The 27,423-nt window shown below is 36.6% G+C and overlaps 1 protein-coding gene across 1 annotated transcript in view; it reads left to right on the top strand.

Annotated features, from left to right (window-relative positions):
- The window catches only part of LOC150091458 (actin-binding protein WASF3-like), a 192,130-nt gene that overhangs the window by 100,496 nt on the left and 64,211 nt on the right, over positions 1 to 27,423 (top strand). Inside the window, exons 4-5 of the mRNA XM_090368477.1 lie at positions 2,602 to 2,716; positions 14,041 to 14,067. Coding sequence (XP_090224603.1) covers positions 2,602 to 2,716; positions 14,041 to 14,067 — 142 coding nt within the window. The remainder of the gene's footprint in view (positions 1 to 2,601; positions 2,717 to 14,040; positions 14,068 to 27,423) is intronic.

Genomic DNA, 27,423 nt, shown 5'->3' with positions numbered 1-27,423 from the left:
TTAGGGTACAAGCTAAGGATAGGATACAAAATACTACACCAATCAACAATAGTAATATCAAAAAATACTTTATTTCTGTCCCATTTGTTGAACAGTGGCACAAACAGCTTAACAGATTCTTTAAAGATACCGAATTTAAAATTATAGCTAGGCCTATACGGAAGTTACACACTATACTGAACAATCGCTCGGTTCTTTCCGCGTTCGCAACTCAAATTAATGATCTGGTATACAACATTGCTTGCGGTGATTGCGACTCGTCTTACCAAGGTTCGACGCGGTTTTCTCTTAATATTCGTGTAAATCAACACGAAACCTCAGTTCGTGCTTCTCGTTCAGCAGCGTCAGAATTAGCCTTTCATGCCATTAACGAAAAAACATACTTTTTTATTTAACGAGGCCAAAATACTTAACGTTCAACGTAATTATATGCGACTATTAATTGCAGAAACCGTTGAAATTAAATTACACGAGAATTCTGTTAATGTTCGGCGGCCATATTTGATCTCCGATGCGTGGACCTTTTACGCGCATGCGCGAAGACATATAATCACTATTTAAGTTGCAGGTTTAGCCTGATTCGGTAATTTTCATTCCTGTGATCACGACAGTCGGTCGAAAAGCATTGTCAGCTTCAGGGAGGAAAATCGTTTTGAATATTTTCGTTAGATTCTTTTAATTGCGTTAATTTGAATTTTAATTGTTTTATATTGATTTTGAATTGTATTAAATTGATTATTTAATTATTTATATTTTACTTTAATGTACCGGTAAGTTGTCGATTTTTCCGTTTCAATTTCTGGAGGGTATCATACGGAAGTGTTCTATACTATATTGAGGTAAACTCCTCTTATTAATTTCTAATATTATTATCAACGTAGAACATATTGGGTATTACAGCTCTGATTCATACTATCTAGGTAACTACTTACGTATCAAAATTAAACTTAAAATTACAATTAAAATCATGAAAAATGTGTCGATTTTGGGTTGTACTTTGGCCCTCTTCCTGGTAAACTAAAAGCAGTTTTAATTTAAAATTCTTTGCAGTGTTACCACCCAACAATAAAGTCAACTGATGCTTTGCCGCTTTGAAACCCGACATGTTTTTTTTTTTTTACTTCTTTCGATGTGAAACTTCTTTTAGGCATTCGTTTCCAAAAAAGTCCTGCTTCATATTTGTTAAAAACTTGAGTAGTATAACACATATACCCCACTTCAATAATTTTAACAAGTTCTTTTTTGAACGTTTCGGCTCCTTGATCTGCATTTGCGGCTTCTCCCTGGATTTTAAATCTATTCAACCAGCCCTTACTAGTTTTAAATGGTTCCACATTTTTTTTTTTCAGGTAAGCTTTTTTCAGATCATCATATAGGTTAATCTCTCTTTTATTATTTTTAATAATATTTAACTTAACTGAATTCTGCGTTGGATATTATCTTCAATAAAATTAGATAAAGTCTCTCTATTTCAATCCTAATAGCTGGCCTAGCCCTAGTTGCTTGCAGTGGAACAGCTGTCTTTCCTGCTGCTAAAATTAATTCTTTATTTTTTATGATTGCTTTTACAGTTAAACCTGTCAGTCCTAAATTATGGCACACATCCGCATGTGGTTGACCGGAATCAATTCGCTTCGAAACAACTAATTTAATTTTCAAATTCAGTCTTTTTCTTACATTTGTATTTTTCATACTGTGTCCAGATGTTGTTGCTTTTTTATTCTTATCCGGCATTATTAACTCTCCCAAAATGTAACTGCGTTGGTTGCATTAATTATGATACAATATTCCAGTAAAATGTACCATTACATCTAATACTGTACTGACTGATGACTAGACTTCGGATAAATGCATATAACGCAAATATTACAAGCAATACACTTGATCATTTTTTAAAATGTTGATCTCGGAACTATGTAACAAGTCACTGTATTGCAATTAAATTAGCGTGGGAAAATTTGTCAAGTCGGTGTGGGTAATGCTTTAATGCTGTTTTGCTATTCATTTTCAAGCTATCGACTCCATCGGATGAAATGTTTTTGTTAAATATGCCAAAAATGCAATCTGTACGCTGGTAAAAGAGCGTTATAGCGATTTGTGACAGCATTATAGTCAGATATGGGTTATAATATAAGAACAGCGTTATAGCGAATCAGCGTAAAGCGAACCACATTATAATGAGCGCCTGCTGTACTTGCATAAATGGCCTTTTAACATTCTGCCTGTTTTTCTTATATTACCATAATTCAGCTTTTTTTTTTTTTTTTTTTTATTTTAATAGTGTATAGATTTTTTGTTTATTTTCTTATCTATTCAGTTGTGACTGATTGCAAAAAATTCTTATCATGGCATAAAATGTTGATAACACTGTATATATATTATAACAATTGAGACTGGTATTATGCCATTTTTCAGGATCACTTTATGAATGAATATTGCAAGTGTTCTGCCATTAATATTAAAAATTAATATTTTTTAATAATTTTAAGGCAAAGATATAATAAAGAATGCTAATGAAAATTTGATAAATTTGCTTGAGTATGATTTTCCCACTGTGTTTTTAGATATTTTGTAGTATAATTCTATGTATATTTTATATAGGGAAGATGGTAAAGATGGTTTGAAGTTTTATACAGATCCCAACTATTTCTTTGACTTATGGAGGCAGGAAATGCTGAAAGATACAGAAAGGATTCTTCATGATAGAGGCAAAAAAGTATGAAATCTTTTGGCATTTATATTAAAGAATAGAGTAGTGTGTGTGCATGCGCGCTTAATTTATAAAGAAACCTGTGAAACTTTGATAGAGGTTCAAAAAGATTCAGTTGCTTCATTTGTATATGTTGGTGGAGGGGAGGGAGTTCACCATCTTAATCAAACCAGAGTCTGCCAATTGAAATGAAATGCAAACACTCATCATGTGTCGCTGAAATGCTGTTACTTTCATAGTTCTTGCCTATGACTTCCACTGTTTTTAGCTACAAAAATTTTAATGTTAACACGCACACCGGTAAATATCTACATTTCGCTTCACATCATCCCCTTAGTACCAAAAAAACCGTCCTACACAACCAAATCTACAACACTATCAAATTCACCTCTTCACAAAACGATCTACACAATGAACTTCAATTCCTTACTGATAAATTCACAGCCAGGAGCTACCCCCCTCAACTCATCCAACACACAATATCCACCGTTAAAAACAGTATCAATAACCCCACCAGACACAGTCACAAGACAAATACTGGCATAGTTCTCCCTTACCATAGTGATCTCGCAGCACAATTCCGACGTACCTTCAAAGATACCGACATCTCCCTCACCTTCTCCACTTACAATAAACTAGGTTCCCTGTTTAATTCTTATAAAGATACACACAAATATTCCATCAATGATCTCAATAACATAATATATCTCATAAAATGCCAACCAAACTGCGACACCTGTTACAACGGCAGCACTACCACCAAATTCGGTTCCTCCACAACTTCCAATACCCGCGCATACTACCACTTCAACAGTTTCAAGACAAGTCAATCCTACACTGAGTTAACAACCCATGCTCAAACCCACAACCACACCCTCCCTTGTTGACTCTGCCATCACTATTATTAAACTTAGATCGAGCTACAGAATTCTTCAATACGAAGCCCTCACCATCGAATGGTACCGACACCATTCCGATCTCAACATTATTAACGCTAAACTTCCCTTCAACCTTTCACCGGCTTGGAACCTCTCGCGGCTAAAGTTCCCGCGTGTCAAAAAGAGCATCATGGGAGTTTAGATAAACTTTAAATACAACACGCGCTCACTTCTCTTCCATTTGCCAACTGATGACGGTTTACTCACGAAAGTCCCTCGTAACGACTGTTGGCGCCACCGGTCTTCTCTCTTTTTTCATTTACGTCTTTTAACCTCTTTATGACAACCAAGGATTGGAGATCTGCATTTCTACTTCCTTGCGCTCATTTTAAAATCTGTTTAAAATATTTTCACCCCATTCCCTGCCTTAGTTCTTTTTAATGCTTCTTCCAACCTAAATTTAACCGCCATCTACCAAAAAAATTTATTGCAGATTTATACAAGGTGAGTACTGTTTTCTAAGCATTTGCTATTCATTTTTTAGTCAGATTTATCACGGTATTATAAGGTTACTATAATTTCACTATAGTCTACAGATCATTGAGTCATACTGACCTGTAAATGAAGAGGGTTTTTTTTTTTTTTTTTTTTATGATTCAGATAGTGAGTAGGATCCACTATTAAAATTATCAAATGAAGAAGAGACAATGATTGATATTAAAAATTTTGGTATAAAAATTGCTATTTGCAACTGAGCTGCAAGTTGGAGCGGAATAAAGATTTCATTAATAAATACATGGAACAGTTATTACACGATAATGATATTCTTATTAATTCGAATAGAATCAAATATAAAGAAGGTCAAAATGTGTTACTTAACAGTGGCAAAAAGGATATTAATTTGGGTGAAAACATGACTAGAATAAGATGAAATAGCAAGAGTATTTCAATGGGAAAAATTAGTAGTTGAAGTGTGGAAAATGAAGAAATGGAAGACCAAAATAAGGAAGAAAAGTTAAATTATATGAAGGCAGTAGTTGCCTTGATACTCTTTCAGTTTGCCAATTGCTGACTAAGAATTAAAATAAAATTTTAATGTTCTATGAGAAATGAAAAGCATGGTTATGAAACAGCAGCATAATAAGATCTCTTACTCAAGAGAACATTTCAGATTTCTTTAAAAAAAGACATAACTGGGGAGGGTCTTTTATTAAATCAGATTAAATTTATTATTTATTAAAAATTCATATTATTCATGTTCTATTTGATTAGAACACTTTGTATTCCATTTTACTTTTAATGTAAACATTTTCATAATTTTTTTTTTTTTTTTTGTCTTCATCTTCTTTGTGTCCTAATGTTATTTAAATTAATATCTCTTTCTGGGTTGTGAACAAATTTACTTGATTTTATGAACTAATACTCTTTGAATTAGTGAAATGTCATTGTATATAGCACAGACAGGTTGATGTAATTAAATGTTTGATAATTTTGCAAAGATAAAAAAAATCAGATAATTGAATGTAGCACTGGGGTAGTGTACATTACCACTAGAATACATGATGCAAGATCAAATCCATAAGTTGCCCCAAAAAATACGTGGCCATTTCATTGTTAACTGTGGCACTGGTAGTACTCTGTCCATGTGTTACTGTGCCCAGTATCAAAGGAAATTTATTTTACTTAAATAAAAACAAGTATATGTATCAGAAGTAGTGAAATTTTAATGCTTATAAATGAGTCTGTGGCTTCTCAGAAAAAGAGGAGAAAAAAAAAAAATCAAATCATATCCCACAATACAAAAAATATCATCTAATGTATTATAACATCTCATATGAAATTTTCCTGTGCTTGTAAATAATGTGATTTGTATTACCCATATAAGAAAGCCATAGATATTTGCTGCATTTGGGGGACAACAACAATTAAATATATAAAAAGAAAATAAACTAGCTATGTATTTCCTTCCTCACGCCTGATCCTTGAATTTACCAAGCTGTCAGCCCCAACTACCCTTGGAGATAACTTATTGCAGTAATTAACAACTTGCTAGCTAAAAGAAAACTTCCTATAATCCAGTCTAAACCTTTTCCTCATAATTTAAATTCATAACCCCTAGTGCTGGATGAATAAAAGTGAAAAATTTACCTTCATTCATTTTACTATTCCTCTTATTGACCTCAATTAGTCCCCCCTCTAAAGTGCCTAGTTGGTAAACTCATATATTCAAAGCCTTTGCTCATAAGGGCCTTCTGTAGATCTCACCAAGTAGTTGCTCATCTTTAGACTCTCAAGAAGTTCAGTCTTTGGTTAAGTGAGGTCTTCATACTTGGACACAGTGACATTATTTCAAAACTGTAAGGCTGCATTGTAATTTCAAGTATACAGTCTTACAATTGCCATATACAGTGTAATTGTAACCTCCCTATCTCTACAAGCAAATGTATGATAAATCATTGATAGGATGCTATATCCTATTATAAATCCCTTTCTTCCTTACTGTTTGTAATTCAACCACACCAAGTGTATAAGTTACTTTGGGGCTGCTATTCCCCAAGTTTAAGACCTTGCATTTTGCTGCATTAAAACAAACATAGCTGCCACATTTCTAACCATCCTTGAAGCCTATCCAATTCATCCTGATCATTAACCATTCTCCCAATCTCCACATCATCTGTAAATTTTGACATAATGCCCTCTATCCCTTCAACAGTGTCATTTATGAAAACCAGAAACAACAGTTGTCTCAGAACCAACCACACCTCTAATGTTAGACCAATCTGGAGAGGTAACCTTTAATCACAATCCTCTGCCTCCTGCCTTGCAGCTACCCTGTGATCCCAACATTTTCCAATTTATACATAGTGGACATAGTATTTTTTGTTATGCGGTTCCCGTGGTTTCCCACAAATCCGCGTTAAATACTCTGTTAACATAGCAAAGCCAGTCAGTGTGGGTTATGTGTGAGTAGTGTGTTGTTTGTGTTGTTTGACTGGCTTCTTCGTTACTGGGAGGCGCGATCACCAGGAAGGAGCCTCCCAGCATCCGTCCACTGGCACGAGGAGCCGGACCAGGGAGTAAAAGACATCTGACGGGCCGTCCACACTCTTGCAGGAGCGAGAGTGGGGAAGGCCAAGGAAAGAGCAGAGAAGAGACAGGAAAGTGGAAGACAGACAAGATAGCGAGGATGACAGAGTGTAGGCATCTTTCCAATTTATACAGTAACCTCTCACAAGGGACTGAAATCCAAATAAATAATGTTGAAATTATTTTCTACATCCAGCTCATGAGTAACTATGTCAATAGCCAACCAGTATGGTTGGCTTGTATAGGTTAATTAAACATAATTTTTCCTTAGCAAAACTTAACTCCTTCAGAATTCCATTTCTATCTAAATGTCCGTATATTGCACCCTTTATCATTACCTCCATGATTTTCTCTGCCACTGAAGTTAAATTGACCGGTCTAATTACACACTTATCAACACTTCTCCAATTAAAGGAACCTCTCCTGAGTCCAATGATGCCTCAAATTAACTTAATGGTTCTGTGCATTCTCTTGCCACCTCCCTCAAAATTACTGGGTATATGCAGTCAACACAGGAGTGTTTATAAGAAAAACTTTCAAGCCTTTAGGCTTGAAATTTTTTCTAATAAACACCCAGCTCTAATTATAATATCACTAATTTCATATTTCTCAGCCTCATTTACATATTCTCTCATCACTATGAAGGGTCTTTCCTCTGTAAAGATCAATGCAAAGTCCCTGTTCAGTTCATCAGCTGGATCATCTAACACTTTTCTGCACACATTACACAAGAGCCTAATTTGATTTATTCTATTCACATTTTTTTCTCTCTTAGCCAGTGATTTCTCATACGGAGTCTTTTCCAACCTAACCTTTTCTTTGATAATATTACAGATCAACTTGTAGCTGTTATAGGCATCAGTACTTTTCACTGTTCTGTAACTTTCCCATGATGTCTTTTTTTTGTCCTATTTAGGCTGGTCAGCTCCATATTCATTCATCTTGTCATCTGCCTTGTACTGTATTTTCTCAATGGCATCCATGGCTTCTGTTACTGGTGCATTAAAGATATTCCATAGTTCTAATGTATTCACCCTTCCTCTGCTATCTGCCTAGCTGGTGTAGGCTGTATAGCATCTTAAACTGTCCCTTTCCTGACATTAAAACTTATGCCTTTATCTTTAACAACTGAAACCTCTTTCTTCACCTTCTAACTTGGAACTTCATGAATGTTTTTTGCTGATGGTTCCTGTACTGTGAGCCCTATGATATCATCTGGTTTTTAGATAATGATGAGGAATATTTTTATTCCTAGTATATTCTCTACAATGCTGAAACAAATAATCATCTAGTTTATTTAAAAAAATTGTCCCCATGATGAGTTTCAATTGTTACAGTCAAATAAGAGGCAAATTGAAATTAGATGGCCTACATAATAAGACCTTTACACTTGCCTCACCATTCCATATGCATGTAGATGCTTTCCTCATCCACTTCACAATCTTCTGGTCTGTACCATACACCTACTCTCATGTTACCTTTGCATCCAACTATTTCACATCACACTTGTTCTATGAGGTAGGTGTAAGTTCTGAATTTGGTAAAGCTTTTTTTTGTGCTCAGGCTGCTTTTGATAAAAAGCATAACTCCCATTCCTTCTATCTAGTTTTTCCTTTCTGAACACATTATGCATACCATAGTGAAACTCATAATCCCCTATTTCTGAGTGACACCACATTTCCATAAGCCCTATTAGGTCATTGTTAGTTGTCCTAACCAGAAGTTCAAATTCACTCATTTTACTGGCAACGCTCCTGACACAGTGAAGACTGAGTGTTCTTGTATAGTTTACTAACCTGACACCCCTTGAAGTTATTTTAGCTTGTTTCTTCTAGTATTAGCCTCCTATTCGCTTGAAACATTGCTACTTTCTTCACATTTTGCCAATATCAGTTGTTGGCAAGTCTGTAATTGGGTATATGGGCAACAAACAAGACCTCTTGGGATATGTTGAGGTGTTAGTTTGGCCCGTATCATCGGATAAATGCATATCTATATTATCCCTCTTTCACCCCCTCCCACAACTAGCAGTTCTCTGAACCTTTAAGGCCTTCTCAATAACATTTTCAAACTTCCTTGCACCACCTTTGTTCAATGTATACATTCTGACCTAACACTTGCAGAATTTTTTAGCATGGTTCTAAAGTAACCAAAGAAATCTTCAGTTCATATGTGTTTTTAATATCATTAGTCCCACACAAATAATAATGCTTTCTTTATCCTCCCATAAAATATAACAATCTGTTGGTAACATCACCAGTTGTTACTCCTGGCAGACATACTCTGGTTTTAGTCCACCAATTCTTACAAAAAACGTTACTCATTTCCCTGACAGTGGAGTCTCCTAATAACATTAAATCCTCAAAGTAGGCCAGCATACACCTGACTGTTCTGTTCTATCGCTTGAATCGAGACTGTCATCTGATAGATGACTGGATACCTGAATCCCTGACACGTTTCCAGTTTTATTTTTCTCTCTTTGTTTCATTTTGACAGCTGTATATGTATTTCTTTCAAGTTTAATGGACAGTTGGATTTAGTAGACAGGCCATACTCTCTTATAGTCCATTAAAGCAAGGTTTACTGTATTATAGACCTCAGTAGGTTTTTCATTTATTATAAGCAATAGATTTAATTGAGTTGAACACACTGTGAAAGATAAAGATCAGTCATTAGGGGAAGGAAAGCTTTTTCGTGGGACGTTTATTCATTCTGAGTGGTAAAGAAATATCTCAGAGGTTTCCTCACTTCACACAAATTTTGAGCATAGTATAAAACCAGAATTTGAATTCTTGACTAGAGTCCTGCACAAGTCCATTGAATTAGACCCTCACCCATGGTAACTGGAACTGCACCTGAACCTCACCTGCATTGTTTGTGCCCACAAAAAAAAAAAAAAAAAAAAAAAAAAAAAAAGAAAACTGAGGTATTAAACAAATTTGTCTTAATTTTTTTTTTTTAATACACATTAATAATAATTCAAAAAATCAATCATCAATAGTTGTATATTTTCATTGTACATAATACAAAAAATTTTAAAAAGAATTTAAATGGGTAAAAATATAATGTAAATGTATTAGACAATAAAGTATTTAAGGGTAAAGGCCTCATGCTACGAGGTAGAATGACTAACGTGCAGGTTAGTGCAAATGCATTATTTTAACATAGCTATCTACCAAAGTAGTTAAATTAATTAATTAAATTGACATCGTTATAACCAAAACGATGCCAATTTAATTAATTAATTTAACTACTTTGGTAGATAGCTATGTTAAAATGATACATTTGCACTAACCTACATGTAAATGTATTAACAACATGTTGTTGTTATTTGGTTTTTAGGAGAATTAGCAACTAAGGCCATATTGCTCCGGGGATATGCGGTGGTCATTCCCTGACCTTTCTGCATCCTCCATATTTGGTGGTCACGGGCTCGAACCCCGGTCTAATCAAGAAGCATGTGCTACGCACTGCTGCTCCTGTCCACCTGGCTACGGGGGTGCCCCTTAACAACATAATTCTACATATTTTTGCTATGCAGGAAGAGGACAGTCATCAAAAGGTTCTAGGTTCAGGCCGTGATCTTTCTTCGATTAGAAATCCTGCTACAGAAAAATTTCTCTCACTGGCTACACTGCTAATAGGGATGATAATAAAACAAGCCGCAGATGCAAGATTTGGAAAAATAAAAATAGACCCCCCCCCCACACACACACACTACTTCAACAAGTGAAAATCTTTTTTCATTGTAGAAATTGGTGTCAGAAATTTCACTGTGATATAATTTTGGACAAGTTTGTCAGGTGGAGGTTCAACATTTTTGTTGCTTGAATCTGCCACATTAAATAAATTGTCTGTCTTTCTCCTTTTTTCTTTCAGTTGAACTTTTTAATTCTGGTCTTTCATGTCATGTGGCAATGAGTTATTTATAAAACACTGGATTGCACCCAACCTGCAAACTTACTTGAGACCAGATCCATATTGCAAGTAACTTGCAGGTACCCATCCCAATGCAGGGCTCTACTCTTGGCTTTTCCTATGTTGCAGCTTTCAGTAGTTTGTGGTCATTTGTATGTGGAGTGTTTTTTTTTTTTTTTTTTTCCCAGCAGACTCAAAGCCTTTTGATTGTCATTATATAGGCATTCACTTGAAATCTGATGATGTTCTTTTAACCTATCCAGTTTAGATTTGCATCTGCATATTTACCAGAATTTAATTTATCAGTAAACTACAGTCGTCATGTTTATTTGGGTTGGTTAAGTTAGAATAGCAAAGCTACAATTCAAACATGGACACTGCCTACCTGTAACACTCCATTTTATTTTCTTATTCTTTTAAGTGTAAGTCATATACAAAATATACATATTTCAGATTTTCATGTTATTAGAGGCCCACTTGCATACTGCAGCATGTAACTTATTCCAATACCTTATTTTACATTATCATTTTAAAAATGACCCTCTTTACAAAATCTTGTTTGCATCACAGGTGTGGTATGGATTCCCAAATAGAATAATACAAGTCCTTATGAGGTTGGGAATGAGATACATATCCTAGGAGCCACCAAATTTGAAAATATGAAAATTTAATGAAATTTTAAGAAGATAAATAAAATCTGCTGTTGTATAAAATGAATAAAGTGGTTCAAAAAAGAAGGATAACTGTAAAATATCAGTGAGATGATAATTCTCCTTTCAGGTATAAATTTATCCTAAATAAATTACATAACTGACTAGAAAAGAATATTCAGAAGTGAAATACTCTGAAGAACCAGGAAGACGTCTCCATTACTGGACTAAAGCTTTCACAAACTGAAATGAATTTTGAAAAGAAATGACCTAATGGGATGGAAACAGGGTTGTATGACCTGTATAAAGGAAATGGCAAAATTTACCTGAAAAAATGTAGAAAAGCCATCGACACCTCATCTGTTCAGGGAAAGCAACAAGGCATTACAGAAGGCAAAGGAAGAATGTAGTGTTTTGATAACCCCAAAATCCAGAAACATCTGAGTTGAACAGCTGTATCCCTATACTATGACAACCAGTGAGCAAAGGTGTGAAAATGAACTAAAGCATACATATATGGATATAAATATCCACAGACAGGGCTCTGATGGGGATAGAAGATCTAATAATAATAACAGAGTATCTAATAATAATTGTCATAGACAATCTTTTATATTTGAAGTTTAAAATAAAACTATTAGATCTGCTGTTTCTTCCTTCTTGCCATCATCGCTGCAGGTTGTTGCACTTTGGAAATCATTTTCAGGAATATTGTTTTTGCATCCATTTCACAGCCTCTCGAATATGTTGAACATACTCATGGATGCCCTTTCAGAGCGCCTTTGTTCTGTGGGAGCAGAAAGAATCCTGTAATAAATCTGCCCAAACACACTTGTAGATATCATCAAGCAATATACTTGAGGATATTATGCAGTATAATTGCATTCCTGTCTAGATGGTATTACTTATTTAAACAGTGACTTCATTATGTACCCTAGAACAGAAGTTAAACTAACAGGTTTGTAATTACTCATGTCACCTTTTGATCTCTCTCTCTCTCTCTCTCTTTGTGAATTGCAATACATTTGCACATTTCCAGTCCATAGGTACCTTCCCTCAATCCAAAGATGCTCCCATAATTATGGCTGAGGGTTTACTTAACTCCTTTGCTATTTCCCTTATTATATAACCCAAGCACCTTTTTTATGTTTAGCTTCAACAATTTCTCTTCCACTTTCCTCTCAGTTATCACAAAGTTATTTAGCTTCCTCTTGGAGTTTGATAAACTTCTAGCATCCCCTTTTCTAAAAAATCCTTCATGTGTGAATGTAGATGCAAAATACCTATTCAGTTTGTCAGCAACCTGAGCAGGATCAAGTGTTACACCATCAATTCTCACATCTCAGGGTTGCAGTGGTGAATATTCATGACTAAGCACTATTGAACACTTGCAAAAGTCCTTATTATAACTGTTATACCTGCAGGGACAAACTGTTTTTGCATTGATAAAAATGATCAATCGGGAGAGTTCGCTTTCAACTTCTGAGTACAAATCTTTTTTTGAAAAGGTTTGTGTTCATAAGTGGAAATAGAGCTGTCCATTTTTGGCTCTATTTCTTTGTTGAAGGATCATATTGGAAGCACCAACTTTCATCTCCAGCAATATAAATTAATTAGTGACAACACTTTCAATTTGTACATTGAAGGTATATTAGCAATTGTTGAGTTGAAAGTTTAAAGTTTTATGTGAGTTTACAGTTTGCAAAAAAAAAAGGGGGGGGGGGAGAGAGAGAGAGAGAAAAATGGAAGGAGAAAAAAATAACTAAATAAAATAAAGGAAAGAGAAAAAGGGAAAAAAAAGGAAGGAGAAAAGAAAAAAAAATTATGAATGAATTATAATGGGGGGAGCACAACAAAAGATCAATTAAGGATGAAATTATAGATTAAAGATTTAAGTGCAGATGAGCTGTTGTTCAGGTAGCGCATTGTACAAGTAATGTAAGTTAGTAATGATGATGATGATGTACATTGAAGGTGTCATTGTTAAGTGAAATTTGCTCATCTATCTCTGTGCAACATCAACTTACAAAAACTTATTACTTACAAAAACAGCGCCTCCATAGCCAGGTGGGCAGGAACAGCAGTGTGTAGCACACGCTTCTTGATTAGACCGGGGTTTGAGCCCATGACCACCATATACGTAGGATGTGAAAAGGTCGGGGAATGACCACCACATATCCCCGGAGCAATATGGCCTTAGTTGCTAATGCTCCTAAAAACTAAATAACAACAACAACTTACAAAAACAAGCTATTGCAAAGACAACAATATGCGGCATAGTTATTTTTTCTCCCTCTTTTTGACTGTTGTCATTGGAATAAAATAATAGCATTAAAATTTTTAGAAAATTCTTGGTATATTTAGTTTGCAGATTTCTGTAACGTTGATAAATAAGTTCTATTTTAATCAAGCTTGAACTAATAATTATAGACTCCATTATATCAAGGGTAGCTCAGAGGGGAGAAAAATGAAAATGACCATTATGCTTTTAACTTTATTATGATCTTTTTTTTTTTATGTCCTTTTTTTATGATCTCTGTGAAATGGAATGAATTGAAATTGCAATCTGGTATATTTGATAGCCATCTTTGACTTGACTGAGTAAACTCAGACCTCTACTGATAGTTAATTTTGAATAATTTTATAGAAAAGTGGCTTCCATTTCAGATATCTTATTTGTAAATTAAATTTAATTAATTTATATTTGTTCTTTCATCATGTTTTGTACAGTTACAGTATTGGAACTTTTAATTTACTTCTTTTTTTCTTATTATTCTCTCTGATAATTTTATTTTAGCTTGCGCATTCCAAGGAGGGTCTTGAGGCAAGTAACAGTTGAATGTTTCAAATGCTTGAAGTCCTGCTTGAAATTTTCTGTTATGAAATTTGTTGTACTAATCTCATAGATTTTAGTACTGCTATGTTTTATATTGTGTTTGCTTTTGTTAAAATTACTCTTATGCATGCTGGCATAAAAGATGGCTGTTTTTTAAATGATCTGGGAGTGCTATAATGATAAAGAAAATAAGTATTAACCTGATAGTTTGAAATTATTATTATTGTAAAGTGTTATCTTTGTGTAATATTAACTTTAGTGGGTAGTTGTAGGTTTTTCATTTAATATGTGATTTTTAAACTAAAAATAATACTATTTATCTTGCATTCCATAAATTCAAATCAACAACACCATCCCTCTTAAAGCAGTGGTATCCACCACTTGATATTTAGAAATCCAATTAATGGAAATGTAGCACATTTTCACAAAATGGAAGAGTATTTTGATTTGTCATAATTATAATATACCTGAAAACTAAAATAACTATAATATGGGACAACCAATGAAGCCACTGTGCTGCAACAACAAACTTTCACAAATCAGTCCAGTCCAGAGGGTATCATATTGGTAGCTTGTATACCACCACATACAGAGTACTGAAAAAAAGTGTATCCGTATTCATATAAAGTTATAGTTGTGTATGAACTAGAGGAATCAGAACAATTTTTTTTTTTTTTTTGTAGTTGTTGCCGCATCGGCTTCTGTGGCCATAATGCACCTCCCAAGGTTTTTGCAGTACTTTGATCCAAGCCCGAGGCGGGATTCGAACCCACGACCTTTGGGTTGCTAGGCAGGTACTTTACCCACCCGGCTAGCCCGGTCGGCATCAGAACAAATAAGCACTTGTATGATTGTGATGGCGCCTCCGTAGCCAGGTGGGAAGGAGCAGCAGTGCGTAGCACACGCTTCTTGATTAGACCGGGGTTCGAGCCCGTCACCACCAAATACGGAGGATGCGGAAAGGTCAGGGAATGACCACCGCACCGGAGCAATATGGCCTTAGTTGCTAATGCTCTTAAAAACCAAACAACAGCAGTATGATTGTGGGTGGTTACAAAAATTTATTACTGATTTGAGATGATATTTCAGATGTTACTTTTTCCAGTGAGGAAATGTTTCATTTATCTGACTATGTTAATAGCAAATATGTCTACATATGATTAGAAGAAAATCCATATGCAAATGCAGATGCTACTGTATGCTTTGAAACTTGGTGTATGGTGCACCATGTCACATAGGTGGATAATTGTTCTCACATTTTTTTTGAGAGATAATAAATGCAGAAATGTATGTGAAAGTACTAAGACTAGTGGATTTTCCTTTTGTTTTTATCTGGGAGCAGTGATTATCTTCTGTGACAGTGGTAGTAATTTCTTTGGGTAACAAGGAAATCTTCAGAATATACAGAAGATAATCTCCTCCACAACCTTAAAGAGCGGTATATGCTTTATGTACAGTATATACAGTGTTTATTTAACTTGGGCCATACTTTCAGGATCTGAAAACAACAAAAATAAAGTTCGTATAAGCATGTCCGAATTCTGAATGGCTATGGAATTTTCAGTGGTAAAAATAAATAAATTTTTTCTTTATTCTTTAAAAAATAAGAATAAGCAAATATATGACTAGTATGAGTATTTTTATTATTTTTTTTACCATTGAACACTCCATAGCCTCAAATAGCTATAACTCCATAACTGTTGAGAATTAGACATGTGTTTATAAACTTTTTTTTTTTTTTTTTCATTGCTTACAGGTCTTGAATCAATCCTGAAAGTATTGCCTACAGAAACACTGTTAAAAGCTTTAAATGCTATTATCTATGTAGGAAGCAATGAAGGATTCTGACTCTGCACAATGTTTGTAGAAATTAACACAGAGCACTGGCTTAACATTTTTGTTTTTTAATGCTTTTGTGAGTGCAAACTTTTATTTTTATGTGTGTATGTGTACATAGACCTAATGCTCAGTTACTGTACATCCTGTTAAAGTACATCTGTGATATATACAGTTTTGTGTCTTTGACACACTGTGATGTTATCCTAGTAAATGACTAGTAATTGTACACTTCTAATTCTGTGATTGTCTGAAGTACAAATAGAAAACTTATTTATTTATGAGATTAGAAACTAATGTGCTTTATAAATCCAAAAACACAAATGTTTTGGTTTCACCTTTGATATCATTTTGGCAGTCTCAAACATGTTGCTGCTCTAGTTATGTGTTCTCAGTTTTCAAGTTTTAATGGAACAGTAACTTATAGAAGTGCTTTTTTCAGACCCCAAGTAGTTCTAATAAGTGAAGAGAGAAAACAAAGTGTGGGTACCCCTGAACTGGTGGGTTGAAAAATGGATCAAGGTTCATTTTCACCTTTGAGAACCATGGTGAGAATCATTGACACGGTTCTTCTCAAATAATATAATTGCAATGTTTCTCACTGCCATAAGGATGTTACTCCCTTCCAAAAACTGCATAAAAGGTTGTTGCTTTGTTCTTGTCAGCAGGAGCAACAAACCACATTTTGGATGTTATTTTGGGGGATAAATTGCTCTTATCTGTCCTTAGATTAATTCCTTTACATTTACAAAATTCATATTGTATATAGATTATTATTATTGTGATCCCTACTCAAATCTGGGGATACAGAAAAAAAAAAAACATCTTTCAGTATTCCAAAAAACATAAAAAGACATCCTTTTGCTGAAAAGAATGCTTCCAAGTTAAAACATCTCACTAGAAAATCAAAACAAAGCAATGAATGCCACAATAAAAAGTGCTCCACAACATACAGAAATGCAATGAACCCACATATAGCAAATTTTTTTTTATGTGGTTCCATGGTACTTTAGTCATGACAGACAAAAATTGAATATTTCAATGTTGTACCTACCCATTCAGCACTATATCTATTAAATGAGCACAATAACTATTAAAGAAGTGCAAATCATAAAATTACTAATTTATGAGTTTAATAATTACTAAATTACTAATTTTCTATTTGTTTACTGGGTTTGAAAATCTAAATTCCTTTGTAAAATTTTATTATAAATGACTCACAGAAACCAGTTTTCAGTGTGTCAACTCAAGGCTATTATCATGAGCAAATGTGCCTACACAGAGAGTATATCTGCACACGTTTTTCTTTTAAACAAAGGCTGATTGTTAAAATTTTATTCAGAACAAAATAGATGTCAGTTATATGGGAAATACAGATAATAAAAGAACCTCAGAAACAATGGATAAGCCACCTAATATGTGGGAAGAAATTTTTATCTCATAGTAACAAGAGACATAATTATTTTTACAAATAAAGCAGATTAACATTCACAAAAGAAACAATCAATAATCCCAGAATAATAGTGTCATTTCAGTAGCACCAAACTCAAAGTGATTGATAATGAAAAAGCTCTGGGGATATAGCACAGTTTGACATGAAATTTTCCGAGCAGTGCAGACAGTCTGTCAGGATAGCACTTGGGGTTCTCTCAGTGATATATATCAAAGAGATGATTACCTATTTTACAAAAAAAATGGCTAAGAAACCTCATTTTAGGAGCAATAAGACTGGTTGGGGAAACAACTTTTCTGCTGTCGAGGCTAAGGGAGCTACACATTTTTCAAAAGCCTATAAGTGGAATTTTATTTATTGATTTGAAATGTTTTTCTCTAACTTTTGATTTAAATTTAGTACTGCAGTATTTGTTTGTGATTTTCTGATTAATTTGGTGTGGTTACTTGTCTTTGTATTTGCATAAAACCACAGTCGACTTCTGCCGGCATTGTGTTGTATCGATAGGAAAGTTCAATTTCTGCCGCCGTTGTTTTAGTATTGATATAGCAGATACGGGAAGTTTCTATGTAGCTTGTAGCCAGTATCTGAAGAGGATTATAAACTATAATTTATAGCACTACATACGTGTTTTAATAACTTGACTTTATCACTTAGTCCGTAACATATGACATTAATGTTTGTAGAATTTTTGGTGTTGATGATTTCACATAGATACAGTATTGCAAATAGTTCGGGCGTGACAGTTCAAATCATGTAGATTGGAAATAAATAGTTAAATTTGTTATCTGTTATAATTGCTTAGAATTTACAGACATAACATTATAGCAATATATACATACAACGTAAACTTGATAGGAGGTACAAAATTCATATAATGTTAACTTGGTAGGAGATACAAAATACATATACTGCAAGCTTGATATTGAAATATATATTCAGTAATGTAATCTTCATAGCATAACCGGTGCATAGTGTTATTACTGCACTGGGATGTGTTTAGTGTAGTATTTTGAATTATATTGAAATTTAACCGAAATCATGCTTCAGAGCAGCAAAGCAAAAGGCTCAAGATAGTAGGAATGCTGTGGTGCGGGGGAGAACTGAGGTGGAGTGGTTATCCTCTGAATCACAGCCTTATGAAATGAACTGCTTGTTTGATGTTTGTGAGGCTTTCAGAAATGGGACATGATAGTGCAATGGGGATGTCTTTGTGTGAGAGGATATTATGTGCCAACCGAGCATTGTTATGGGCCTTTATGACAGCTTGAAGAACAGGGTGGATGCCTCGAAAGGGCGGGGATTCATCAACACCAGAGCTTGCACTTTATCATCAGGCAACACAGCAGCGACTTTCAGGGCAGAATGCACTGGTCCCACAAAAGTTAGTTATTGTCGGTGGCTAATATTGTCAGGGAAATGGAAAATATACTGTGCAAAAAGGATAGGTGGAATAGGACCAGGGTACGTTGCCAGGGGCTAAAGTTGGTGACATTGTACAGTAGATATCATCTTTTAAAGGCACAAAAGGTAATATTGTTGTACATGCAGGTACTAATGACATTAACAGTAGGAGATCTGCAGATTTACTTAACAAGTACAGGTCGATGTTGAAAAAGAGTCATGAGTTCGGGTTATTTTTTGAAAGTATCTGCAATTTTGTCCATACACAATAGAAGGGAATATGTGGTGGGAGCCCTGAGAATCAATTTGGCCCTGGAGAGATTGTACGAGCATAGTCTGCTTTTTAACAGGAGAGGCTGCTCTACATGGGAGGGATACACTTAAATAGAAAGGGTGCAAGAATATTTGCTGATGCTATTGAGGCAATGTTGTGTGGGTTGGAAAACTGCTAGCTTGGGGGGGGGATACACAGACTAATAGATTATAACAGTAGCTGCAGGCAGAGGTTAAAGTGATTCTTGGAAAGCAAGTTGCCAGAGATTTCAAGGCCTGCTGTGGGTCATCATGGAACAAGTAAATACTTGGGCTATGTTAATGTAACTAAGGGCTATACTAGATGAGCACTTGAAGCATGGTGTTAGTGACACCTTCGAACGGCCAGTTTTACAGGAAGCAGAGGGTAAAAAAAATAATAAGGTAAACTGCAGCCATTATCAACCCACTGCATGATGGAAGCCTCCTCAACAATTCATGCTGAGGGAAATGGACCGTAATCTGCCACGCTGATCCAGTGCGGGTTGACAGATCGACCGGATTTAGAAGTCAGGGGCTTGAACTCCAGTCTGCACACACACACACACACACTCAAAGAGTGTGTGTTACTGCACTCCCGCTCCTGACCACTCGGCTACGGAGGCCATAGAGGGTAAAGGCATGCAAACTAGACAGACACTTCGAACACCATGTAGGACAACGTAAGCTGGCATAAAACGCCTGCCACCAACACCTTCGGACGCATTACAAGTGCATACGCCTTGGCATTTGCATAGCCTGAGGAGACATTCTCCCTGTGCATGGGGTGGTTGGCTTTAATTGGTTTGTTTATTATACTTTGAGGAAGATGATGTTTGACACAGAGGAGTTTATTTGTGAGGTATAAAGGAGGCCTTCCTTTATACACGTCATTAAAACATGTTATTAAAAGAATACTCCAACAAGGCAAAGTGTTGTATTGATATTGGAAAATAAATGTTTCCAAACTAGGAGGAACGATGTAATGATGAAAAGAATCAAAAAGCTCAGTTCTGAACCCTATATTTATTGTAAATATTATATAGGGTTCAGAACACCACGTAGGACAACGTTGGTACCGTTTCATTATTTAACGAAATACAAGTTTGTTCACTTGCAGAGACAATTTATTGTTAGATCCTGGGTTATCTGTATACGGAATCACTAATGTACATAATTTAAGTTAATAAAGGACCTTATTATTATTAAATAAGATGAAAACGATAATCGGGAAAACTGCTGAAGGATATCCACTGCAACAGTACAACTAATGTCAGCATTAACAAATGAGAATCATGCATAGTCTCTGTCTTCTTCCAAAACAAATTTTGAAAACCTTTCGTTTCAAACATAAGTTCAGTGTCTTTCTTTTTTGAAAAGTATTGTGAAAGCAACGAAAGCACGCAGTAAGCTGCAAAGTACAGAGTTGTTGCCAGCATGATACAGGGAAAATATATATATAATAATAACAATGCACGCAACTGTTTCTTGGCATAAAAAACATGAATGAAAGAATTGCAACAGACTGTTTTTGAAAAACGAAAAGGTCGTACTTCCTTTCTTCAATTTGTATTGCATCTACTAACACAAAATTGAGGAAATTTATCTATTGGAAGCCACACTGGAAATGGGGAACACTGTTGTAAAACTGATAACACTACAATGTGCATTTGAAAAAAAAAAGTTTGCTTTATTGTAATTGTTTTTACGGAATAATATCAGTACAGCAGGTTTTCTGGATGTATATAGCTGCGATACAAACTTCAAAAACTGGTGTCTTCTCATGAACGTTCGTAAAATCAAACAACACTAATCCTTTATTTCACGAAAAGTACTCCTTTACAGTGTGGGTAGTGGAGAATATTTTCTGCTTCGAAAGGATGGAAAGTACTCATCAGTATTCCGTAGCATAGGGAACATAGGTGTTTTATTCTCAGAAGACCCGTGCAGTAAAATCAAACAGGAAGTTACCCTTTATGTTACCAAAAGTAATTCTGTAAGACACAGACTCTTAAAAATACCTTAATCTCCGAATAAGAATAGCGGGTAGAAATAAAATGATTTTACAAACAAAGAAAACATTTCAGAAATATTTCAATTAGTGGGAGTTGGTCTGTCAGTACAGCACATAAAGCATAGATGCAAACATCAGTATTGATTTCTGCATCACGATATATCAAATTATCAATATGACATCAAAACTCTATCGACATTCTGTAAAATAAAATTTTCGGGAGACTTCCTTTGTGTTTCAAACATAATATAAAACTTTTTTTTTTTTTTTAACCTATTTGAATTTGCTGAATGAATCCACCATCGTCGTTTTCTCTTTCTACTTGCAATCAACACTACATAAATACGCAATACATCCAACTTGAACAACATCCATCTTGAAACTGAGAAAAAGTGAGTCGACGGTGGTATCCAATGAAATGTTAGAAGTGCCCTGTCTAGTTTGAAACGATCTGACATTAGGAGCTACATGTAGTTTGCTGTTTTGGAGGCGTTCACAATGTCAACTTACGCTCGCGTTTCAAGCGCTCATCTAGTATAGCCCTGCTAGGAGCATAGTAAATAAATTTGATGAATTTGAAGTGATGGTCAAGGCATCAAAGGTGGATATTTTTGGGTTATCAGAGATGTGGTGTCACACAGATATAAGGAATGCAGAATTGGAATTTGGGGAGTACAAAATGCACAGAAAGGATAGACATGATAGGAAGGAAGGATAGTGCATCCAGTTGACATAGATGAATAGCGAAATGTTAAGTCAGCTTGGTATGACATAAGCATTGGGAAAGCAAAATTGAGAGTAGGAGTGTGTTGTAGGCCTAATGACTCTGATGATTACAACAAACAACTGTACAGAGGAATAGAGTGGGCCAGCCAGTAAATCAGAATGTCTTATAATGGGGCATTTTAATTTCCCAGATATCGACTAGAACCTGGGTTGGTCACCCGCACACAGGCAAGACTTTTGTAGAATTTTTGTATGACTGTCTTCTACAGCAGCATGTTCGAGAGGCAATCACAGGGAGTAATACCCTTGATCTGATTATCAGCAGTGATTATTCATGCATTCATGCAATCAATTCGGCCCTGGAAAGATTGTGCAAGGCTCAAGGGGTAGAATTTTTTTCAGCCTGGACTGTACTTGTTAACAGGAGAGATTGCTTCTACAGGGATGGGATACACTTAAATAGAAAGGGTGCAAGAATATTTGCTGATGCTATCGAGGCAGTGTTAGGTGGGTCGGAAACTGCTAGCTTGGGGGGAGACAAAGACCAATAGATTGACAGTAGCCACTGGCAGAGGTGAAAGAGATTCTTGCACTGCTTCTATTAGAATGAGCAGGAGCCTGAAAAACAAGATGCATGATATTTCAGAGACTGCTGGGAGCCATTGCGGTACAAGTAAACACATGGGTTGTGTTAGGGTAGCTAAGAATAGAAACAGGTGCATATATACTTGCGTGTACACCAATGCTAGGAGTTTAGTAAATAAATTTGATGACTTTGAGGTATTGCTCAAAACATCGAAGGCAGATATTGTTGGGATATCAGAGACGTGGTGTCACACAGATATAAGGGATGCAGAACTGCAATTTGGGGAGTACAACGTCTACAGAAAGGATAGGAAGGGGGGGAGGGGTTATGCTATTAGTTAAGAAACACATAAAAACCAAGGAAGTGAAGCCAGTCGACATCGCTGGACAGTGCAGTGTGGAGTCAGTTTGGTGTGACATAAACATTGGGAGATCAAAATTGAGAGTAGGAGTGTGCTATAGGCCTAATGACTCTGATGAGTATAATAAGGAACTGTACACGGAAATAGAGTGGGCCAGTAAATCAGAGTGTCTTATAATGGGAGATTTTAATTTCCCAGATATTGACTGGAATTTCGGGGCTGGTTACTCACACACTAGCAGGGCTTTTGTGGATTTATTGGATGATTGTTTTCTACATCAGCATGTTCGGGAGGCAACTAGAGGGAGTAATACTCTTGATTTGATTATCAGCAGTGATTCTTCATGCATTAAGAATCTGCAGATAAATGAACCACTAGGTGGCAGTGATCACAGTGTGCTGAAGTGGGATTTACTCAAAGAGGTAACTACCATTAGGAGGGAAGGGTTATTGCTTCCGTAAAGGCGACTACGATGGACTGAGACAGTATTTAAATTCTATACAGTGGGACCAACTGATGATGTTACCAACAGCAAATTCAAAATGGGAAGCATTCAAAGAACTTATCTTGGAAGCCACTAGGCTTTACATACCAACTAAGAAATATTGTTCAAGGTTTAGGCCAAAATGGATGTCAGATGAACTAATGAGGCATATGGCAGAGAAGAAAAATGCATGGGATACATACAAATTAACACATGACACAGAAGCCTATGATAGATACAAGTTGATATGCAACCAAGTTACAAAGGAGGTTAGGCAGGCGAAGGCAGATTACGAGAAATCCTTGGCAAGGGATGCAAAGAAAAACAGCAAAGAGTTCTTTACTTATGTAAACTCTAGAAGGAAGGGGATGAATCAGATTGGTCTACTTGATATTGATGGGTCAAGTGTTGATGATCCTGCTCAGGTAGCTAACAAACTAAATGAATATTTTGCATCGACATTCACACATGAGGAGTTATTCAGCGAGAGGAATGCCAGAGGTGTATTCAACTCTAGCAGTAAGCTACAGAATCTTGAAATAACTGGGAGTAAAGTGGAGGAGAAACTGTTGAAGATAAACACAAGAAAGGCACCCGGGGTGGATGGGATCTATCCAGTTATATTAAAGGAGGCAGCAAAGGAAGTAAGCAAACCCTTAGCCATAATTATGAGAGCTTCCTTGGACTCAGGGGAGGTACCCATAGACTGGAAATGTGCAAATGTGACCCCAATTCACAAAGGAGGATCAAAGGCTGACACAAGTAATTATAGACCTGTGAGCTTAACTTCTGTTCCAGGAAAATTAATGGAGGCACTGGTTAAAGAAGCACTGCAGGATCATTTAGACAAGACTTCAGTTATAGCTCAGACACAGCATGGTTTTGTTAAGGGGAAGTCTTGCCTGACCAACTTGATTGGATACTATGATGCAGTCACAAAAGAACTGGATGCAGGGAATAACTTTGATATTATATACTTGGATCTCAGAAAGGCTTTTGATACTGTTGCACATGGAAGACTGCTACACAAATTGGAGCAGTGTGACATTGGAGGCAAATTGCTGCTATGGATAAAGGGGTGGTTGAGGGGGAGAAGACAGAGAGTGGTAATCAATGGACACTGCTCATCGTGGATGATGTTATTAGTGGAGTCCCTCAGGGCTCAGTGTTGGGTCCATTATTGTTTTCTGTATTTATAAATGATATTGAAGATGGTATATCGGGCTTAATGTCCAAGTTTGCAGACGATACAAAGGTTGGCAGGGTTGTCAAGGACACTACTGACACTATGCTGCTGCAACAGGATCTGGAAAGGTTGAGCAGATGGGCTGAGAGGTGGCAAATGAAGTTTAACATTGACAAATGTAAAGTACTACACATGGGAAACAGCAACCCCAGAGCAACGTATCAACTCTGTGGTACTACACTGACAGTGGTAGAGAATGAAAGGGACTTGGGGGTGGTTGTGCAGGCAGATATGAAGTTCTCTGAGCAGTGCAGACGGGCTGCAAGAGTAGCTCATGGAGTATTGCCAATGATATACAGGAATTTTTCCAACAGGGATAAGGAGGTGATTATTCCATTGTATAAGGCGATGGTCAGGCCACACCTAGAGTACTGTATACAGGTCTGGAGGCCTCATTTCAAGAAGGATGTAGAGCTGCTGGAACGAGTACAGAGAAGGGCAACAAGATTAGTGAATGGAACAAAGGGGTGCTCTTACGAAGAAAGGCTTAAGTTTTGCAAATTACAGTGTCTGGAGACTAGGCACCAGCGAGGTGATCTGATAGAGGTGTATAAAGCCTTGAAAGGTTTAAGCATGCTCAATGCTGATGGGATTCTTCCTCTAGCTCAGAAAAATCACCTGAGAGGGTATAAATTCAAATTGAGGAAAGACAGATGTAGGATAGACGTGCGGAAATTTGCCTTTAGCCAGCGGGTGGTTGGTTGGTGGAACAGACTTCCATCCCTTTTGGTGGAGGTTGATAGCCTAAATAAGTTTAAGGCTCAGCTGGACAGGTATTTTGAACGAACAGAGGGGTCAAGTGGAAGTGGGTTTTTTTTTTTTTTTTTGTTGGCTGATGCTGCATAAGCTTGCTTTCTTGCATCAAATGCCTCTAAAAATGCTAATGCATTAAGAATCTATAAAAGAACCACTAGGTGACAGTGATCACAGTGTAGTGATGTGGGATTCACTTAATGATATTACTACCATCAGGCATAAAAGGGAGTTTTTGCTTTCGTAAAGGTGACTGTGGTGGTCTTAGACAGTTTTTAAATTCTATACAGTGGGACTAACTGATGATGTTACCAGCAGCAAACTCTAAATGGGAAGTATTCAAGGAATTAATCTTGGAAGCTACTAGACTTTTCATACCAACTAAGAAATACTGTTCAAGGTAGCCAACCGGGCTGGCCAGGTGGGTAAAGTGCCTGCCTGGCAACCCAAAGGTGTGTAAGTGTTTTTAGGGTCAAGCGGCACCAGGGGTTCCCCCCCATCTCCGCGTAGTTTACGTTGTGGTGTATTACAGTACACTGTAAATGCCAGAGATTTAAGTGTATGGATCTTGGATCGTGTAATGTCGTGTACCGTTGTTCTTCTGGCCATTTAGCTGCTGGACCCCTATTGGGATCCAACGTTGCCCCACTTACGCCCCGTGAAGGCAGGCCAGGAACTCCGTAGACTTAGTTTACTCTGGCAGGTCCTGCCGCTTAGTTTCCTGAGATTTTGGCGGCTAGGACCAAAAAAAAAAAAAAAAACTTTGGGCGGCATATTCCAGTGGTCATCAAGAAAATAAAATAAAGCGATTTTTATTATTTGCGTTGACGTGGGGATATTATCGCTTTAATTTTTTAGGCCGAATGCTGGGCGTATGGCGGTTTTGATGTATTAATTTTCATGTGTGGGACTTCGCTACCGTGAAGATAGAGGGGAGGGAGGCAGAAGACTGGGGGGGAAAGCTAGAAGTATGAAGCCAATAGAGAAGGCGGCCCAGTTTCAGTGGGGCATGCTCATGCCCCACCAGAGAGGAAACAGGGAATGACGAGAAGGGGGGACCGTGTGGCCGTCCCCTCCTCCCGAGGAGTTAGGAATTATAGGTGAAGACGGATAGAGTGCCCTCTTCAGGTCTCCAATTTGGCCTTTGTCTCACGTCTGTTTCTCTTCATTGTCACTCATGGGGCAAGCCGCATACTTGTGTTCCTCTTTCTTTGGTTCAGAATCCTTCTCTGATTGTGTGATAGCTCTTTTTTTGGTGGCATATTCCAACGGTCATCAATCATTGGTTGATATCCCCGTCCTTAATTTCTCTTATTCCTTGGTGTTCGTATTTGCTTTCATTACTCCTGTTGGCCTTGGGGGATGGCTATTTGTAGTTTTCTTCTGGAGAAGACGTCCTGGGCAAAGCGACTAAAGGCCGCAAATTCTTCTGGTATGTCCAGGAGATGGTGTTCCTGGGTGTTAGGGATGTATTTAATTCTCGTGTTCATTTGACATCTGATGTCTTCGTATATTTCACACTGATGCATAACGTGATGTCATGTTTCTAGTTCGCCACAGAGACAGTGTGATTCTTCGATTATGCCCAAGGCATTTAATTTGGCTTGGGATACAGCTTGGTTACTTGGGGAATAAATTTTTTTGTTACCGCTCCTTTTTCCACGTCTGTCCATCTTCTCTGCCAAATTTGTACGAGGTGGTCCACTATTTTTTGTTTAGCCACCCGGGCTAGCCGAGTGGGTAAAGTACCTGCCCGGCAACCCAAAGGTCGCGGGTTCGATTCCCGCCTCGGGCTTGGATCAAAGTACTGCAAAAACCTTGGGAGGTGCAATATGGCCACAGAAGCCAATGCGCCAACAACTACCAAATCACAAAAAAAAAAAAAAAAAAAAAAAAAAATATTTTTTGTTTGTCATTTTTCCTGTTATTGGTGATGTCAATCGTAAGACCGTTGTAGGTGGTTTGGGTTCCTTTGGCTAGTAGATACATAAGTCCGCAGCGGGTTAGCTCTAAATCCAAGGGTAGGGTCCCCGCAAGGACCTGTAGGGCACTCGTACTAACCGTGTTACATGCTCTTGTTATTGTTAATAATATGTTGCGTTGGATCGTGTCCAGTATCCTTTTATTCACTGCTGTTCCTGCTTTCTTGTACCATATGGGAGATCCATATGTTATTATCGGGATGAAGAT

This window comes from Mastigoproctus giganteus, chromosome 1 (assembly GCF_048544385.1).
Source record: "Mastigoproctus giganteus isolate SK-2022 chromosome 1, ASM4854438v1, whole genome shotgun sequence".
NCBI classification, from domain to species: Eukaryota; Metazoa; Arthropoda; class Arachnida; order Uropygi; family Thelyphonidae; genus Mastigoproctus; species Mastigoproctus giganteus.
The sequence above is the reverse complement of the archived record's forward strand: the minus strand, read 5'-3'. Positions and strand labels throughout refer to the sequence as shown.